Below are 14598 nucleotides of genomic sequence, written 5' to 3'. Positions count from 1 at the left end.
CTCAGTAGCACCCATTTAATAGTGATAAAGGAGTAGCACTGAATATTTAACATGACTTTGTGCAATATTTACTTTGCTTTTTTTTTTCAGATCATTCATTTTTATTATTTAATTTAGTTTTTAAGACATCTCATGATGCAGATGGCAAGAATAAACACTTTTTGTGAGGTGGATCTAATTTTCACAATAAGTGTTGATTAGGCTGGTTAAGAAGGCAAATGAGAACAATTGAAACTATCCCTCCCTGAAGGAATGGACGGATCTTGGGGTGTGGGGCGTAGGGCTTGGGGAGACCTCTTTGGCTGTCAATAACCCACATCTTATCGACCATTCATTTATTGGTTCAGTTCATATGATGTCCTCAGGTATATGGTTCTGCAACTTTGAGTATAGAAAAAGTTCTTAAAGTATGTACCATAGACTATGAACTATATTTTACAAATATTTTCTCATTTACTCCCCATTGACTGATGAGAAAGTAAAGGCATAAACTTGAGGTCACACACAGCTTGGCTTAGGACCCAGAGAATCTGACTGTGGTGTCCAAGTTTAGGACCATTCCATCAGGCCGCCTAATATATAGTGTCGGCATCTTTATTGTTTACAGGTTCTTTACAAAGAGAGCTAAGTAATTAAGCTTCAAAATTGTTTTCTAAAAAAGATTTAAAATGCAGCCACTCCTTTTCAACACAGTGCACATACTTAGCAACAAAAATCTTTGAACAGCTGCATTCAATTAAAAAATTATTAACCCTGAGCTAAAATACATACACAAAAAATATATCCATATGCTATTCTTATCATTTCTTATGTTCCATTTGTAGTAAAGTATATTCATGAATGAAATCCACCACTGGGTGATAAAACTACTTATTCCACATTAGCTTATTATCTTTTTCTTTTGGGGGGAAAATGATCAATATAAGGGGATAATAATATCAAGACTCCCTACATGAACCACAGTTTGGTTACTATAGTAACTCCAAAGAAGCAAAGGAACAAAAGGATGAGATGGTTCATTCATATTCATACTTTTGCTATGAAAATAAGCTTTAAAAGTACATAGCATTAAAGAGAATAGTAAATATGAATAGTGTTAAATGTATACCTTTTTTTAAAATATTTTATTTATTTATTTGAGAGGGAGAAAGAGAGAGAGAAGTGGAGGGGTGAGGGCAGAGGAAGAAGCAAACTCCTCGTCAAGCAGGAAGCCCTATGCTCTGGGCTCCATCCCAAGACTCAGGACCAAGACCTGAGCCACCCAGGTACCCCAAATGTATACCTTTTGAGTTATTTTTCTCTGAGTCTCAGATATTATCTAATGTCTGCAGCACAGATGCCATCTGTGACTGTAAATTCCGGGGAACTTTGTGGATGTATCAAAACAAGCGTATGGGGATGCCTGGGTGGCTCAGCAGTTGAGCATCTGCCTTTGGATCAGGGCATGATCCCAGGATCCAGGAGTCCCACATTGGGCTTCCTGCGAGGACCCTGTTTCTCCATCTGCCCGTGTCTCTGCCTCTGTGTGTGTGTGTCTCTCACGAATGAATAAATAAATCTTTTTAAAAAACAATGTATGGATTGAGTAAATCTATAACAACCTATAAGAAGGCAGGCTTTTTTTTTTATTTGTTTCCAATCAAGATTGACTGTATTTGATGGTACCTAAGGTGATAAGCATGAATATGTTTGTAAAATGAGCTTTTGGGGAATCTGGGTAGCTCAGTCAGTTGAACATCTGCTTTTGGCTTAGGTCATGATCCTGGGGTCCTGAGCTGGAGCCCAGTATGGGCTTTCAGCTCAGCAGGGAGTCTGGTTCTCTCTCTCCCTCTGCCTTTCTCCCACTCATGCTCTCTCCCTCTCTCAAATAAATAAATAAAATCTTTAAGAAAATAAAATAAATTAAATAAGCTTTTAAGGTTGCTTTTTTGAATTCATAATAATGTCTTCTAGCCTTTAGTTCATGTTTCAATCCCACTTTGATAGATCTCACTTGTTTTCATTTTTTACTTTTTTCTTTCTTTCACGGAAGCCTCTATTTTCCTAGTTAAGAATAATTCAAATGTATGTAAGGATCAAAATTCTACCATGGAAGGAAAAGTTAAGGCAGATATTTCCAGGTGGCCCTAAAAGAACTTTCCGTTGATAATCTGACCTCCAGAGAGAAACTGTTCCCAGATTAAACCCCAGTCCAATAGCTCAGTCCAACCCAAAACATACAGAGACAATAAACATTCAAATTAAAATTTTAAAAATGTTAACCTGGGTACAGTTTGGTTGGCCAGTTAACTTTATTAGCGACAGATTTTGTAACACATGCTCAAAGAGAATAACTGAGTCAATCACAAAAATTAGCATTTAGACATCCTCTCCATTCTACAATAAACAACCTTTAGTAAAACTGGCAGAAAAATAAGTGAGAAGACTTCTCATCAACTCAGGGAGTACAAGTATATATTTTCACTCCTAATACTCCACTGAACTGACAATAAAGGCATTAAGAGATATAACTCGATAAGAGTCAAAAATATATTCAGTAAGAGGTGAAGAACAGATAGCAATGAATTCTGGAGCACAGAGAGCAGACAGAGGAGCACTAGGCAACCTGACAAAGTAAAGGAAGCTGAGGATTAGGGGCTTACAGAAGAGCATGGAAACAAGAGAAAAACCCAATTTATACTTGCAGAACTTTGGGCAGACTTTGGACCTAGGGGCACCAGAAAGGAGTAAGGCTTGTGGCTTGATATGGGGAATAATTAAAAGTCTATAAATAGAATTAATTAGCCCCACAGATGCCTCTCTCTGTTCCTTCCTCAATCTCTGCAGGAAAACAGACAGCAAAATTCATCTCCTCAAGAGAACGTTTTTGAGGACAGCATCACATTGGAAGACAATGATGAGGTACGCTATTCAAAAGAGAGAAATTAAGTGAAATGTTGAGGACTCAATGTTGAACCATCCCTGCCAAGGTCATTCTGCCCTGGTCATTTCTGTAGTGCAGTATAAGCAGTCAAGGAAAAGTTCATTTCAGAAGACGAAGGGATAATGGTCAATTTTATGTGTCAACTTGATTGGACCACAGGATGCCCGGATATTTAGTTAAACATTATTTATTAGTGTATCTGTGAGGGTGCTTCTGAGGAGATTAGCATTTGAATCAGTAAACTGAGTAAAGCAGATTTCCATCCGCAATTTGGACAGGCATCCTCTAACCCACTGAGGGCCTGAACAGAACAAAAAGACAGAGAAAGGAAAAATTCACTCTGCTTGACTTCTTGAGCTGAGACACTATTCTTCTGCATTTGAACTGGGACTTGTACCACTGGTTCCTCTGGTTCTCAGGCTTTTAGGCTAAAACTGAAACTACAGTACTGGTTTTCTGGGGCCTCCAGATGGCAGCTCACAGGATTACTTAGGCTTCATAATCAGGTGGGCCAATTACTTATAATAGATAATATATAATTATATATAATTATATATATAATTATATATTTCTCTCCTTCCCTGTCTCCCCTCTTCTTTCTCTCTTTCTCTCTCTCTATATATATATGTATATAGATTGATACATGATAGATATAGATATAGATATATGTGTGTGTATGTATACATAGGTATATTTACTCATGCACATATATACATATATATCACATGTATAACATGCTATATGCTCTGTTTCTCTGGAGAACCCTGAGCAATCCAGACACTAAATAACCCCTGTAATGAAGACTGCAAGTTATTTGACTCACCTCCTGTCAAAAGATGGAACCTAAGTTCCCCCCTTACAGACTCCCTTGCAACCAACAAAAGGTAGCAGAAATGATTTTGCATGGCTCCTAGTCTAGGTTAGAAAAAGCCATACCACTCCACCACTCCTGCCTGTTTCTCTTTGGAATTTGCTCTGAGAGTCTTCAGCTACCATGTAAGAATTCTGGCTTCCCTGAAGCCTCAATATGAAGAGACCATGCATACAGACCACACAGAGAAAGAGATATCTAGAGGCCCAGCTATTCTAACCATAGCTTTTTGAGGCAGCTGAGTGAAGAAGACTTCCACTTGACTCAGCCCATGCCACCATCTGACTGCAACAGCATGAGAGACCCCAAGTGAGAACACCTCGCTGGACCATCACCCTCAGATGTGTGAGCGTCTTGTGTGAGTCATAAAATATATGTAGTAGTTTAATTTTTTCCTTTTCATCCTCTGTACCGTCTATCCTTCCTCTAAATTTCTTCTTTTCTATTCATGTGTTTGTTTGATCATGGTCTCCGAGGTAGGGAGCTTTCTTTTAATGTCAATTGGTTATGGCCTATCTCCTTAGTGTTTCCCAAGAGTGAAACTTGATGACTATCAATGTTTGAAACCATTATTTTGGAGTGGGTTGTTGCACAGAAATAGAGAAATGAAAAGATGTATGAAACTTATATGTTACTTGTTGAAGTTAACTTTCTTTTTTCATGATTATAATTTTTATTTCTAAGAAAGATGTTTTAAAAATGAAATAATTGCAAATCAATAACACAAGTTAACTTTCTACTAACTAGAACATAGAAATGACTGATCTCACCTAAATGGGCAGAAAAGGATAATATCCTCCCACAGGACTGAAATAAAACATATGGCTAAAGGACTACATGTTGCTGAATCACTGATCAGTCTGGACCACTAACTTCATGAGACTTTCCCATGAGAGCCACAGGAGGAGCTATTGTTTTTACACCACTGCACTTGGGTGTATCTGTTATGGCTGCTTAGCTTCACCTTAAATAAACCCATGGTTAAGGCCCAGAGTAAAGCCTTTTAAGACTGACAGATATAGACTTTTGAGGAACCCATTCTTCAATAAAAAGGCCAGTTCATCACTCAGAGAAGCCGGACATGAAGCCCAAGTGGAATATATAGGCAGAGTGCCCCATTTGTCTTTAGTGCTTCACTCTTGGGAAACACTAAGGAGATAGGCCATAACCAATTGACATTAAAAGAAAGCTCCCTACCTCAGAGACCATGATCAAACAAACACATGAATAGAAAAGAAGAAATTTAGAGGAAGGATAAATGGTACAAAGGATGAAAGGGAAAAAAATTAAACTACTACGAACATTTTCTAAATGAAAAGACACTACATTTATGAAACAAGATGCACTAAAAATATAATCAGAGAAAAAAGAGACCTCAGAAATTCAAAAACATGATACTGAAATAAAAAGTATTCAAAGGAAAGGCTGAAAGGTTAAGTAGAATCAATATTTTAGAAATTAAAATAAAAATGCAAACAAAAGAAAGCACACAGAAAAACGGAATATCTAAAAATTAAAGATCGGCTAGAGAGCTAAAGTATCTGTCTTGAGAAGTTTCAGATGGGAGGAAACCATATACAAAATAAATGTCAACACTGCAGAACCTGAGCATATTAATTAAAATATCCTCCTAATGTTCAGGACAATAAGGAAAAAAAGAAGTACCCCAAAGTATATAATCATGAAATTTCAGAACATCCTACATAAAAAGAAGGTTCCAGAAAGAGGAAAACAAGTAAATGATGTACAAAGAGATGAGATCAGAATAACATCAAACTTCTTAGCAACAACACTGGAAGCTAAAACACAGGGAAGCAAAAAACCTTCAAAATTCTGAAGTGTACTATGCACACTTCATACATCCCCACATAAGAGACCATGATCAAACAAACACATGAATAGAAGAGAAAAAGAAAGAGGAAGCATAAATGGTACAAAACACTCCTTTTAACCTTGAACTCCATACCCGAGCTATCAGTGAAGTATATGACAAATACAGAAACACTTTCAGACAGGAAAAATTACTTCCAATGTACCCGAGTTTAGCAGTTCTAACAGGTAAGTTTGGTAATTCTAGAAAATAAGCCAACAAAGGCAAAGAGGAGAAACAGAGCAGGGACCATGAGGTTTCAGATGAAAACATGAAGGAACACTCCCAAGAAAACAACGGTGGAAAGATCTCCCAAAGAAAACATTTGGTAGAGTATTTGCAGCCGTGCTTGAGTGCTTCAAAAAATTTCACAATGGGTGTGTGACACATCAAGTCCAGCATCAGGGGAAGACAGCAATAGGCTCAAAGAAGGGGAAACCAAAGGGAAAAATGAGGCAATTTTTCACTTCTGTGCCAAACAAAAAGCTGAGAAGAGGGATGCAGAAGCACTGTACGCTGCTTGGCTCAGCAGAGAACAGTTATCCATGTAAAAATAATCACTGATTTAAAGATTGTGATCTCACCAGTTTGAAGGGGGTTGGTAAGGAGGAAAAGTGGCAGGAGATGAGGGATACATCCTCAACTAACATCACAGAAAATCAATAGGGAATATCTAGTCTGTATAAATCAAGAACTGTCAGTAACAAGCAGATGGCTTAGAAACATCGAGGGGAACATCAGGATAAATAGCACAAGGTACTGGAAGTGGCTCCCCTGTGAAAATGACCTGGGAGGTGACATGCAACTGTAATGCATCATCAGAAGGATTAGAGGACAGTAAATTTCGAGCTAAGCACCCATTCCTCGTTATAAAAACGTGTCTTCAAGATCTTTTTCCAGAGATGATCAGAAACAGTCCTGGAACCAAACAACAAGGAAATATAGACCTATTTTCATATTTAATGATCTATAGGTTTGACTTTGGTTTTTATTAATTTTATATTCTCTCCTTAACATTTATATCGAGTTCTAGAATAGCAGGACATCATACCTTCTATTTCTGCAGTCTCATCACCCTCTTAAAGACACACATTTACACAGACAAACCCACAGAAGACAGTTCCCCACACTCTGCAAGTACGTAATGTGCTGGGAATATTTCGTGCAACAGTTATTTGTGTTCTAGGTACCTGGTACATATCCATGAATAAAATCGGCAAAATCCCTGTCCTCAGGGAGTGTGTATTATAGCATTACTCAGGAAAAAAAGCAGAATAATTTATTTTATATTACTTAAATAATAAAGACTTGTTCTGACTTTTTGGGAGCATTATACCATTATTAGTACCTGTGGTCTCTAAAGAAAAATAATTAGAATTTTTAGCAGTGAATACCATGCCAAATATGTCTATGCTTTTTGATGTCAAAGAAATCACACCACTGAGAGTATATTATGCACTGTCTCTAAGATTAATATCCATATAAGTAATTTAAATGATTTCAATTTAATAAAATTCTCAAAAGAAATATTTCACGGACATAGGCAAGAAATTGGCTCTCTCCTGAGAACATTATATTTTCTCTAGGATCCCTAAACTTTAAGTTATATATATTACATAAAAGTAATATATATAATTTTTGTATTATTTTTTTCTTAAAGTGCTTTCAATGCTGAAAACATAACTATTTAAGCTATAAATATTACTCTATGTAAGATCGTTTTTCCTTATATAATGTCATTTTCATAATCCCCTTTTTTCCCTGAAAAAAGATTAATTCCAACTTAACCACTTAGTTCTTAGAACATGAGTCATTATTCTCACCCCTTTTCATTCACTGAGAAGGAGCTACTGAAATGAAAGCTTTCCAAGACAATGTCATATAGAAAGTTCTAGGCCTAAAAAGTTAGTGAAATTACTTATGACTACTTATTAATAAAATATATTTAACTGTCAAGCCGATCTCCCCTTTTCTGTATGTTTAAAGAGCAAAAGTATGCAAAAATTGGATAACATAAAAGGAAGTATATTATACACACTGGATTATTAATAATGATAAAAATAATAGGTAACATTTATTGAGTAGGTATAATATATACAGGTATTTCCATATACTGTTTTACTTAATGTTCAGAAAAGTCCCATGAAGTATTTATTATCCTTATTTTTGGATGGATAAATAGAGCTGAACTCTCTTCTCTTTAGATAACTAGTATTCGAATGTGGGTCGGCCTGCGTATAAAGCTCTAGCTCTTTCGTATACTCAAAGGATCTCTTAGGATGATTTAAGGCTATTAAAAGAACTTCTCACAAAGAGACAAATGTGGACTATTTTTCTTCCTTTCATACCTTATTATTCATAGCAAAACTTGTTTTCCAGGCTTTTTATAAACTCACTTGCAAGATGTAATTTGGAGTGATGAAAATGTTCTGGAACTAGAGAGTGGTGATGTCTGCACCAACTGTGAACATACTAAATGTCACTGAATTGTATACTTCAAAATGGTTACAATGGTAAAGTTTATGTTATGTGTATTTTACTACTGCAATTTTTAATGTCTTTGGGCACAAAAGAAGCACAGTGAAAGTGTATCCTCTACATGCATAGGATGACAAATTTTAAGGTCACCTCTTCAGTTCTAAGGCTACATATTTAAATTCTATCACTTTGCTAGTGACTTCTTCACTGAAGTCTCTGCACTGGCAGAGACTTTCTCCTAATTTAAGTAAGACCCATATATTCGGGCAGCCCCAGTGGCTCAGCAGTTTAGCTCTGCCTTAAGCCCAGGGCCTGATCCTGGAGACCCGGGATCGAGTCCCACATCGGGCTCCCTGCATGGAGCCTGCTTCTCCCTCTGCCTATGTCTCTGCCCCCCCCACTGTGATGAATAAATATATAAAATATTTTTTAAAAAAGACCCATATATTCAACATCCTAGTCAGCATCTCCCACAAATTTCTCAACAATGTAACATGTTCAGTCCCAAGTTGCTAATGGTGTCTCCATGCCAGTTCCTTCATAGTCAGCCTGTGTTAAGTGACAGCAGCTCCCCTGGTCCAGCTGTTCAGAGCAGTCTCAGTGTTACCCATGAGTCTCTTTGCTTCCCTGTACCCTCATATCAATAAGTCATGATGCTTTACCTTCAATCATGGTTTCTCAGTCTGGTGGGCACTATTGACCCTTGGGGGCTTGGTCATTGTTGTGGGGGGGCCATCTTGTCGCTTCTACCTATGGTTGTCAGTAGCTCACCCCAGTTGTGACAAACAGAAAAGTCCTGTGCGGGGCAAAGTCACCCCTGGTTGAAAACCATGGCCTTAAATGTATCTAGAATTCAATCTCTCCTCACCACCTTCACTGCCATGACCTTGGGTCAAGCTATATCATCATTCTTCATTATTTTTACAGAAGCCTCCTCACTGGCCTTCCTGCTTCCACCATTCTTAATTGACCGCTCATAATGATTCTACTATAATCTTATTAAGAATAAAGATCATGTCACCACGCTCTCAAAACTCCCCAGTGTCTTTCTGTCTCACCCAGAGCAAAAGCCAAATTGTATGTATGACACCTGATTTGAGCCCCATTCCATCTGCTGACCTGATTTGTCACTATCCCCCATGCTCACTCTGTTCCAGCAGGCTGGCTTCTTTGCTGGTCTCCAAACATGTTGCACACACTCTTGCTTCAGGGCCTTTTGCCTCTGTTGATTGTTTCATCTGGAAAATTCTTTACTCTATCCCCATGGCTGACTCCCTTCTTGCTTCAGATATTGATTCAAACTCACCTCTTTAGTGAAGCATCCCACAGCCCACCTGCTGGCAATTTTGGTCTCTCCATCTTATTGCATATCCCTCTTCCTTGCCTTCTCTTTCCTTCTAAACATTTACCACCATCAAGCATACTGTTTATTTACCTTCTCTATCATGTTCATTACCCCATTCCTTTGTCTGTTTTATTCTCAGTTTATCTCATGTGCTTGTAACAGTGCCTGACACACAATAAGGACTCGACAGGTATTAGTGGAATGAATGAACCTCTTAGAACCAATACTAAGAAATGTTTTGAGACCACTAGTTGCCATGGCTTTAGAAACCATGATCTGTTCAGATGAACAGATCTCTTCAAAGCAGCAGGCATGAATAGTTACATATTTACTTAAAGCAATAAGCAACATCACTCCTTATCTGGTACTCTTGCTGATGCAATCCTTCTTGGCATGGATGGTAGATTGCTTGACACTAAATATAGATCAGAGGAGCTCATTGCAATGATAACAGGCATTCAACAGCTTTGCCAGATCAATGACCCCACATCCTACAGCTCACTACTTTCTCTCAGTACAGAAATCCTTAGCAACATAATATCCCACTCACTTATTATTCATCAGTCCATTGTTTACCCAAAGCCCGGAATCACTTAGAAATGCCTCCAGTTTGGATGAGGTTGACTAACAGCTCATCCATGAACTCAGGGAAAACAGGAGACACCAACAAAAAGCTTAAGTTGTTGATACTGCAATCTAAACCGAGAGAAGGGTTTCTAGGTTTCTAAAATATACTTATCTGGGTCTTCTGGGAAAGCTGTTCAAATTTTAGAATATACTGGACCTGAGTTGTCAGATTTGATAACATACTCCAAAAATATAACTGATGTCACCAGCAATACAAGTTTTTTTTAAAAAAATCCAAATGAAACATAATAAAATCATGTAGAAGCACATTAACAGATTCTAAGATGCTAAAACTGCCTTGAAAGTAATGACCCAGAATTGCTCTAGTGCATATACCTCTTCAAAATGCTATGTTGTTTAGCTTTATAATAGTGTAGCATTCATGTCACTATAATTTATAGTAGCAAAACACCAAAAACTGCTGAAATGCCAAGCAGTAGGAAAAGAAAAGATAAAGCTACAAGGCACTGGTTAAATAAATTATTGAATAAAAATACAAAAGAATACTATATAATCATTAAAAGATAAAATTGCCCCATGTACACTAATAGGTAATGTTCATCAAGACATCATTATGTGATAAAATAAAGCTACAAAGGGTTCATAGTATGATTCTTATTGTATGAAGCAGAGTGTGTATATATGTACATATACGTATGTATGAATTAGATATTTTCAAGACCACCTTCTCCATCATTATTTACTCTGCTTCCAGCCCAGGAGACTGGTCTGTATAGATAAATCAATGAGGTCTCCTGGCCCTGCGGCTTCTGGTTGGATTCAGCCAATGAGATCTCTGGCAGGAGATGTGAGGGCAAGAGCTATATTCCCCTGACCCCTTTCCTACTTCTCACTGCTGGTTAGTTATATCCCTCTAAAGGTCATGGCATCTGAGGGGCATCCTCTCCTTAAAGTTTTCTTTCCAGATTCCAGAAACCACTTCCTTTTTTTGCCCCTGAAGATCCAGAAGTCATAAAAACTGACACTAGCTCAGGGGTACTCCACAATTCCTTGTAGCTGTTCTTAAACTCTGCTCACACTTGACCACTTTCATGAATAATCCTTTTATTAAACTCCTCCCAATGACCTTCTTTGCATGTACTGCTTCTTTTTTGTCAGAACTTTAAATAACAATAGTAGTACTTTGTGTGTATGTCTGTATCTTATGTGGTTTATATACATAAATATGCATGGATATATACTTTCATGTGCAAAGAAAATCTCTGAAGGATACATAAGAGATTGAAGATTGGAATATATGGTCTGGACGTTTGCTTTTCATTTTGCATCTTTTAAATTTTTTCTACTTTTAAAATATCTGGTCATATTCAAGTAATAAACTTGTAATTTTGAAGCAAACCCACATGGGAAATATATATTTATCACTTTTTTGATCGCACGTTAAGGAGAGAAAGAGGTAATAAACACCAGGGGAAATGAGAGTGATGACAGAGACTCATTTGGAACAGTGCAATGTGTCTGATGGGAAGGAATGTATCTCTGAAACTGAAGTTTGACAGTTATCAAAGCATTCATCCACTGCAGCATTGGTCTGTACCATCTTGTTCCAACGACCTGCTTTTAGAAAAGCAGACTTATTTTTAAAATTTATTTCCAAATAAGCCCTTTTTCTTCATACATCTCATTTGCAGTTCAGATTTGCTACTTTCCTTCCATCCTAATTGCACTTTCTTTTGAGAATTTTAGACAAGAGTGAAGTCACATAAATGTGTTCATTTAGATTTGATAAAATGTTTAGCCTTTTGTGATTAAAACAAAATAGCCCCTTTCACAGAATTGCAAGACTTACTTCCAGAACTATTCCAAAGCTTACTAAAACTACCATGAGGTAAAAAATACAAATCACTAATGTAGTATTAGAGCTCACAATTAAATTAATTTATAGGAGCTTTAGTGCAATTAAATTTCCTCCAGACCATATCTCTAATGGCACTAGGTTTTTACTTAATATACTTTAAAGTATAATTTACTTTCATTTTTGCAAAGTCATTTAAATATTACAAATATCACTTTTGTACATATTTCCATAGTGACACAATACATTTGCAGTCTATTTAATTTACAACGATGAGAATAAAATGAAATCTCTTCAAGGACCATACATCTTCTACAACATAACATTTTCCTATTCTAAGATATTAAGTATATAAGTTATCTGTATTTGTAAGAATGGACTATTGAAACAGTAATAAATATTTTAAATGATTTGATTATGAAACTACAAAAATTAAAATCTAGAGCAAAGAAACACATCAGTAATACAAAGAAGCCAAGATGTTTAGGGTTCATCATTTAAGGTAATAAAGTGTTAGCCTTTAAAATTAAATTTAACAGCTCTTTTCCACACTCAAATTAAGGAAATACTTACAGAAGAACATGAGTTATATGCAAACCTCCAAATTTCAATTCAACTTATTCATATACTTATGAACAAGGTAGCTGAGGATCTCAAAATAAATTAAGGAGACTTTATAGTCAAAACTAATGAGCAACGTTGTTAGGACAATTCTTCATGCTCTCCAAACCTAGATCTGTAGGATCTAGGCTAAAAAATATTCAATAATAAATAGCTAACTAGTTTGTCAGCTAAAAGGGAGAGACATACAGAACTAGTACAAAGCATTTTTAGCTGAGGATATCAGCTAAATTCAGATGTCATTTTTGCTACAAATGTGCTGCACAGTGGTGATACATTTGACAAAGGAGAAGCAGATGTAATTATGGAAATCATAACTTTAATTGACAACAACATGAAAATTCAGAAGTGTAACAGCATCACAGAAAGAGGTGACAATTATGCAGAAATAAAAATTAAATGTAAGTTTTATTGTAAAGAGAAAGAGTCTATTTTTCCTCTCTGGATATTTCCTACTATTCCAGAAATACAAACAAGGATGCAGAGGATATTCTTATCATTAATGAAAGTGGGACAAAGGACAACAGCCAGGACATTCCTACCTGGTTTCCAGATGAACTGATTATCCTTTTTGCCTTCCAAATGAGCTGCATGGGACAGCAAGAGAGAAAGTAATAGAAATAGCTTCCTCATGCTCCTCCATAACCAGCAAATGACAGCCAGATTACCCTTTGAAAACATTCTTCAGATTTTCAGCCTCTTGACTTGCCTATTCCTAAAAAAAAACAAAAACAAAAACAAAAACAAAAGGAAAAGGAAAAGAAAGAAAGAAAACCAGATAAGTTTCTTCTGTACAAATTACAAAAACTCACATTGACTGCTAGAACCTTTACCATGATGACATTACAAACTCCCATTTCCATAAAAGGAATACTTATACTATTAACATTTTAAGATCAAAGGTTAATTAGCCATGCTTTCAATCCTTACCCATTGAAGATACTATCAGTTTTAAGGACTTTATAGTCCCCATTCAGTAAGAGCAAGGTTGGCAGATACACGATCTATTCCCACCTTCGATTTAGCCAAACTCTTTGCGGAGCTCATGATTTGGGAATAAACAGAACATAAAGCAAAATCCAAAATAGGGGAAAGAATGCTCTAACAGTAGTATTAAGAAAGTGAAATGGAAAGACAGAAGGGGATGCAATTAGGTCTTCTGTGGTGAGAAAAAAAGAGAGGGAAATCTCATACAGGTAATATCTGTGAGGAGCCTTAGGAAAACAAGGGCTTGAAGAAGCCAAGAAGGGCACTTCAGGCCACAAGAACCAGGTGCTGTCATGCATTTTGTGTTTGGGGGTTGATGAGTGGGCCATTGGCTGCTGTGAGGGATGCAAAGCAGAGGGATGAATGGACCGAGATGAAATTTAGAACATAGGTTGGGAAGCAAATTATGAAGAGCCTTGAATGTCATATGAGTGAGTTGAGCTTCATTCTGCAAATAACAACAGTAAGCATTTCAGGAGAGCAAATGACTTTTAAATAAGTGACATCAGGGTGCATCAGGGATGAGGCTAGTTAGGAAATGAGGCATAGTCCAGGCAAGAATTGACGAATGAAAGGATATAGGAAGATGTGAAATGTAATGCAGCAGCCCGGTTCAGTTAACGATCTCATGGGTTATGAGAGGGAAGCAAGACTCCCAACTTACAAGACTGAACAGATGGGACCCCATTACCAAAGGAGGAAAGGGAAAGAGAGGCAGGTTTGAAAGAGAAGACAAAAAGAATTTCCTTTAGAGAATATTAAATCTGATGTGCCTATAGGATATCCAGGTAGTTTCCCAAAAGATAATAAGAAAAGTCTACCTAGAGCTAAGGAGATTGGAGATAACTTGCCACAGTGCAATACCAGAAAAATGGATTAAGAGACATAGCCGGACAAAGACAAAAGGATTGAATGGTAAAAGGATACCAAGGGTAGAAGTTACTCTCCCTACATATTTACCCACAACATTACTAAAAGCAGGGAGTGAATGTGACTGTGAGCTTCCTAGTGACCAAAGAAAGAAGTACCTATGTATGTAGGAGAAAATTATATCTTTTTT

At 36.9% G+C, this 14598-nt stretch overlaps 1 protein-coding gene across 1 annotated transcript in view; it reads right to left on the bottom strand.

Annotated features, from left to right (window-relative positions):
* The window catches only part of THSD7B (thrombospondin type 1 domain containing 7B), a 726789-nt gene extending 713528 nt beyond the window's left edge, over positions 1 to 13261 (bottom strand). Inside the window, exon 1 of the mRNA XM_077861538.1 lies at positions 13094 to 13261. Within this exon, the coding sequence (XP_077717664.1) occupies positions 13094 to 13232 (139 nt within the window). The 5' untranslated portion in view covers positions 13233 to 13261. The remainder of the gene's footprint in view (positions 1 to 13093) is intronic.
* Positions 13262 to 14598: the final 1337 nt, after the last annotated feature.

The sequence above is a fragment of the Canis aureus genome, chromosome 20, assembly GCF_053574225.1.
Source record: "Canis aureus isolate CA01 chromosome 20, VMU_Caureus_v.1.0, whole genome shotgun sequence".
Classification (NCBI taxonomy): domain Eukaryota; kingdom Metazoa; phylum Chordata; class Mammalia; order Carnivora; family Canidae; genus Canis; species Canis aureus.
The sequence above is the reverse complement of the archived record's forward strand: the minus strand, read 5'-3'. Positions and strand labels throughout refer to the sequence as shown.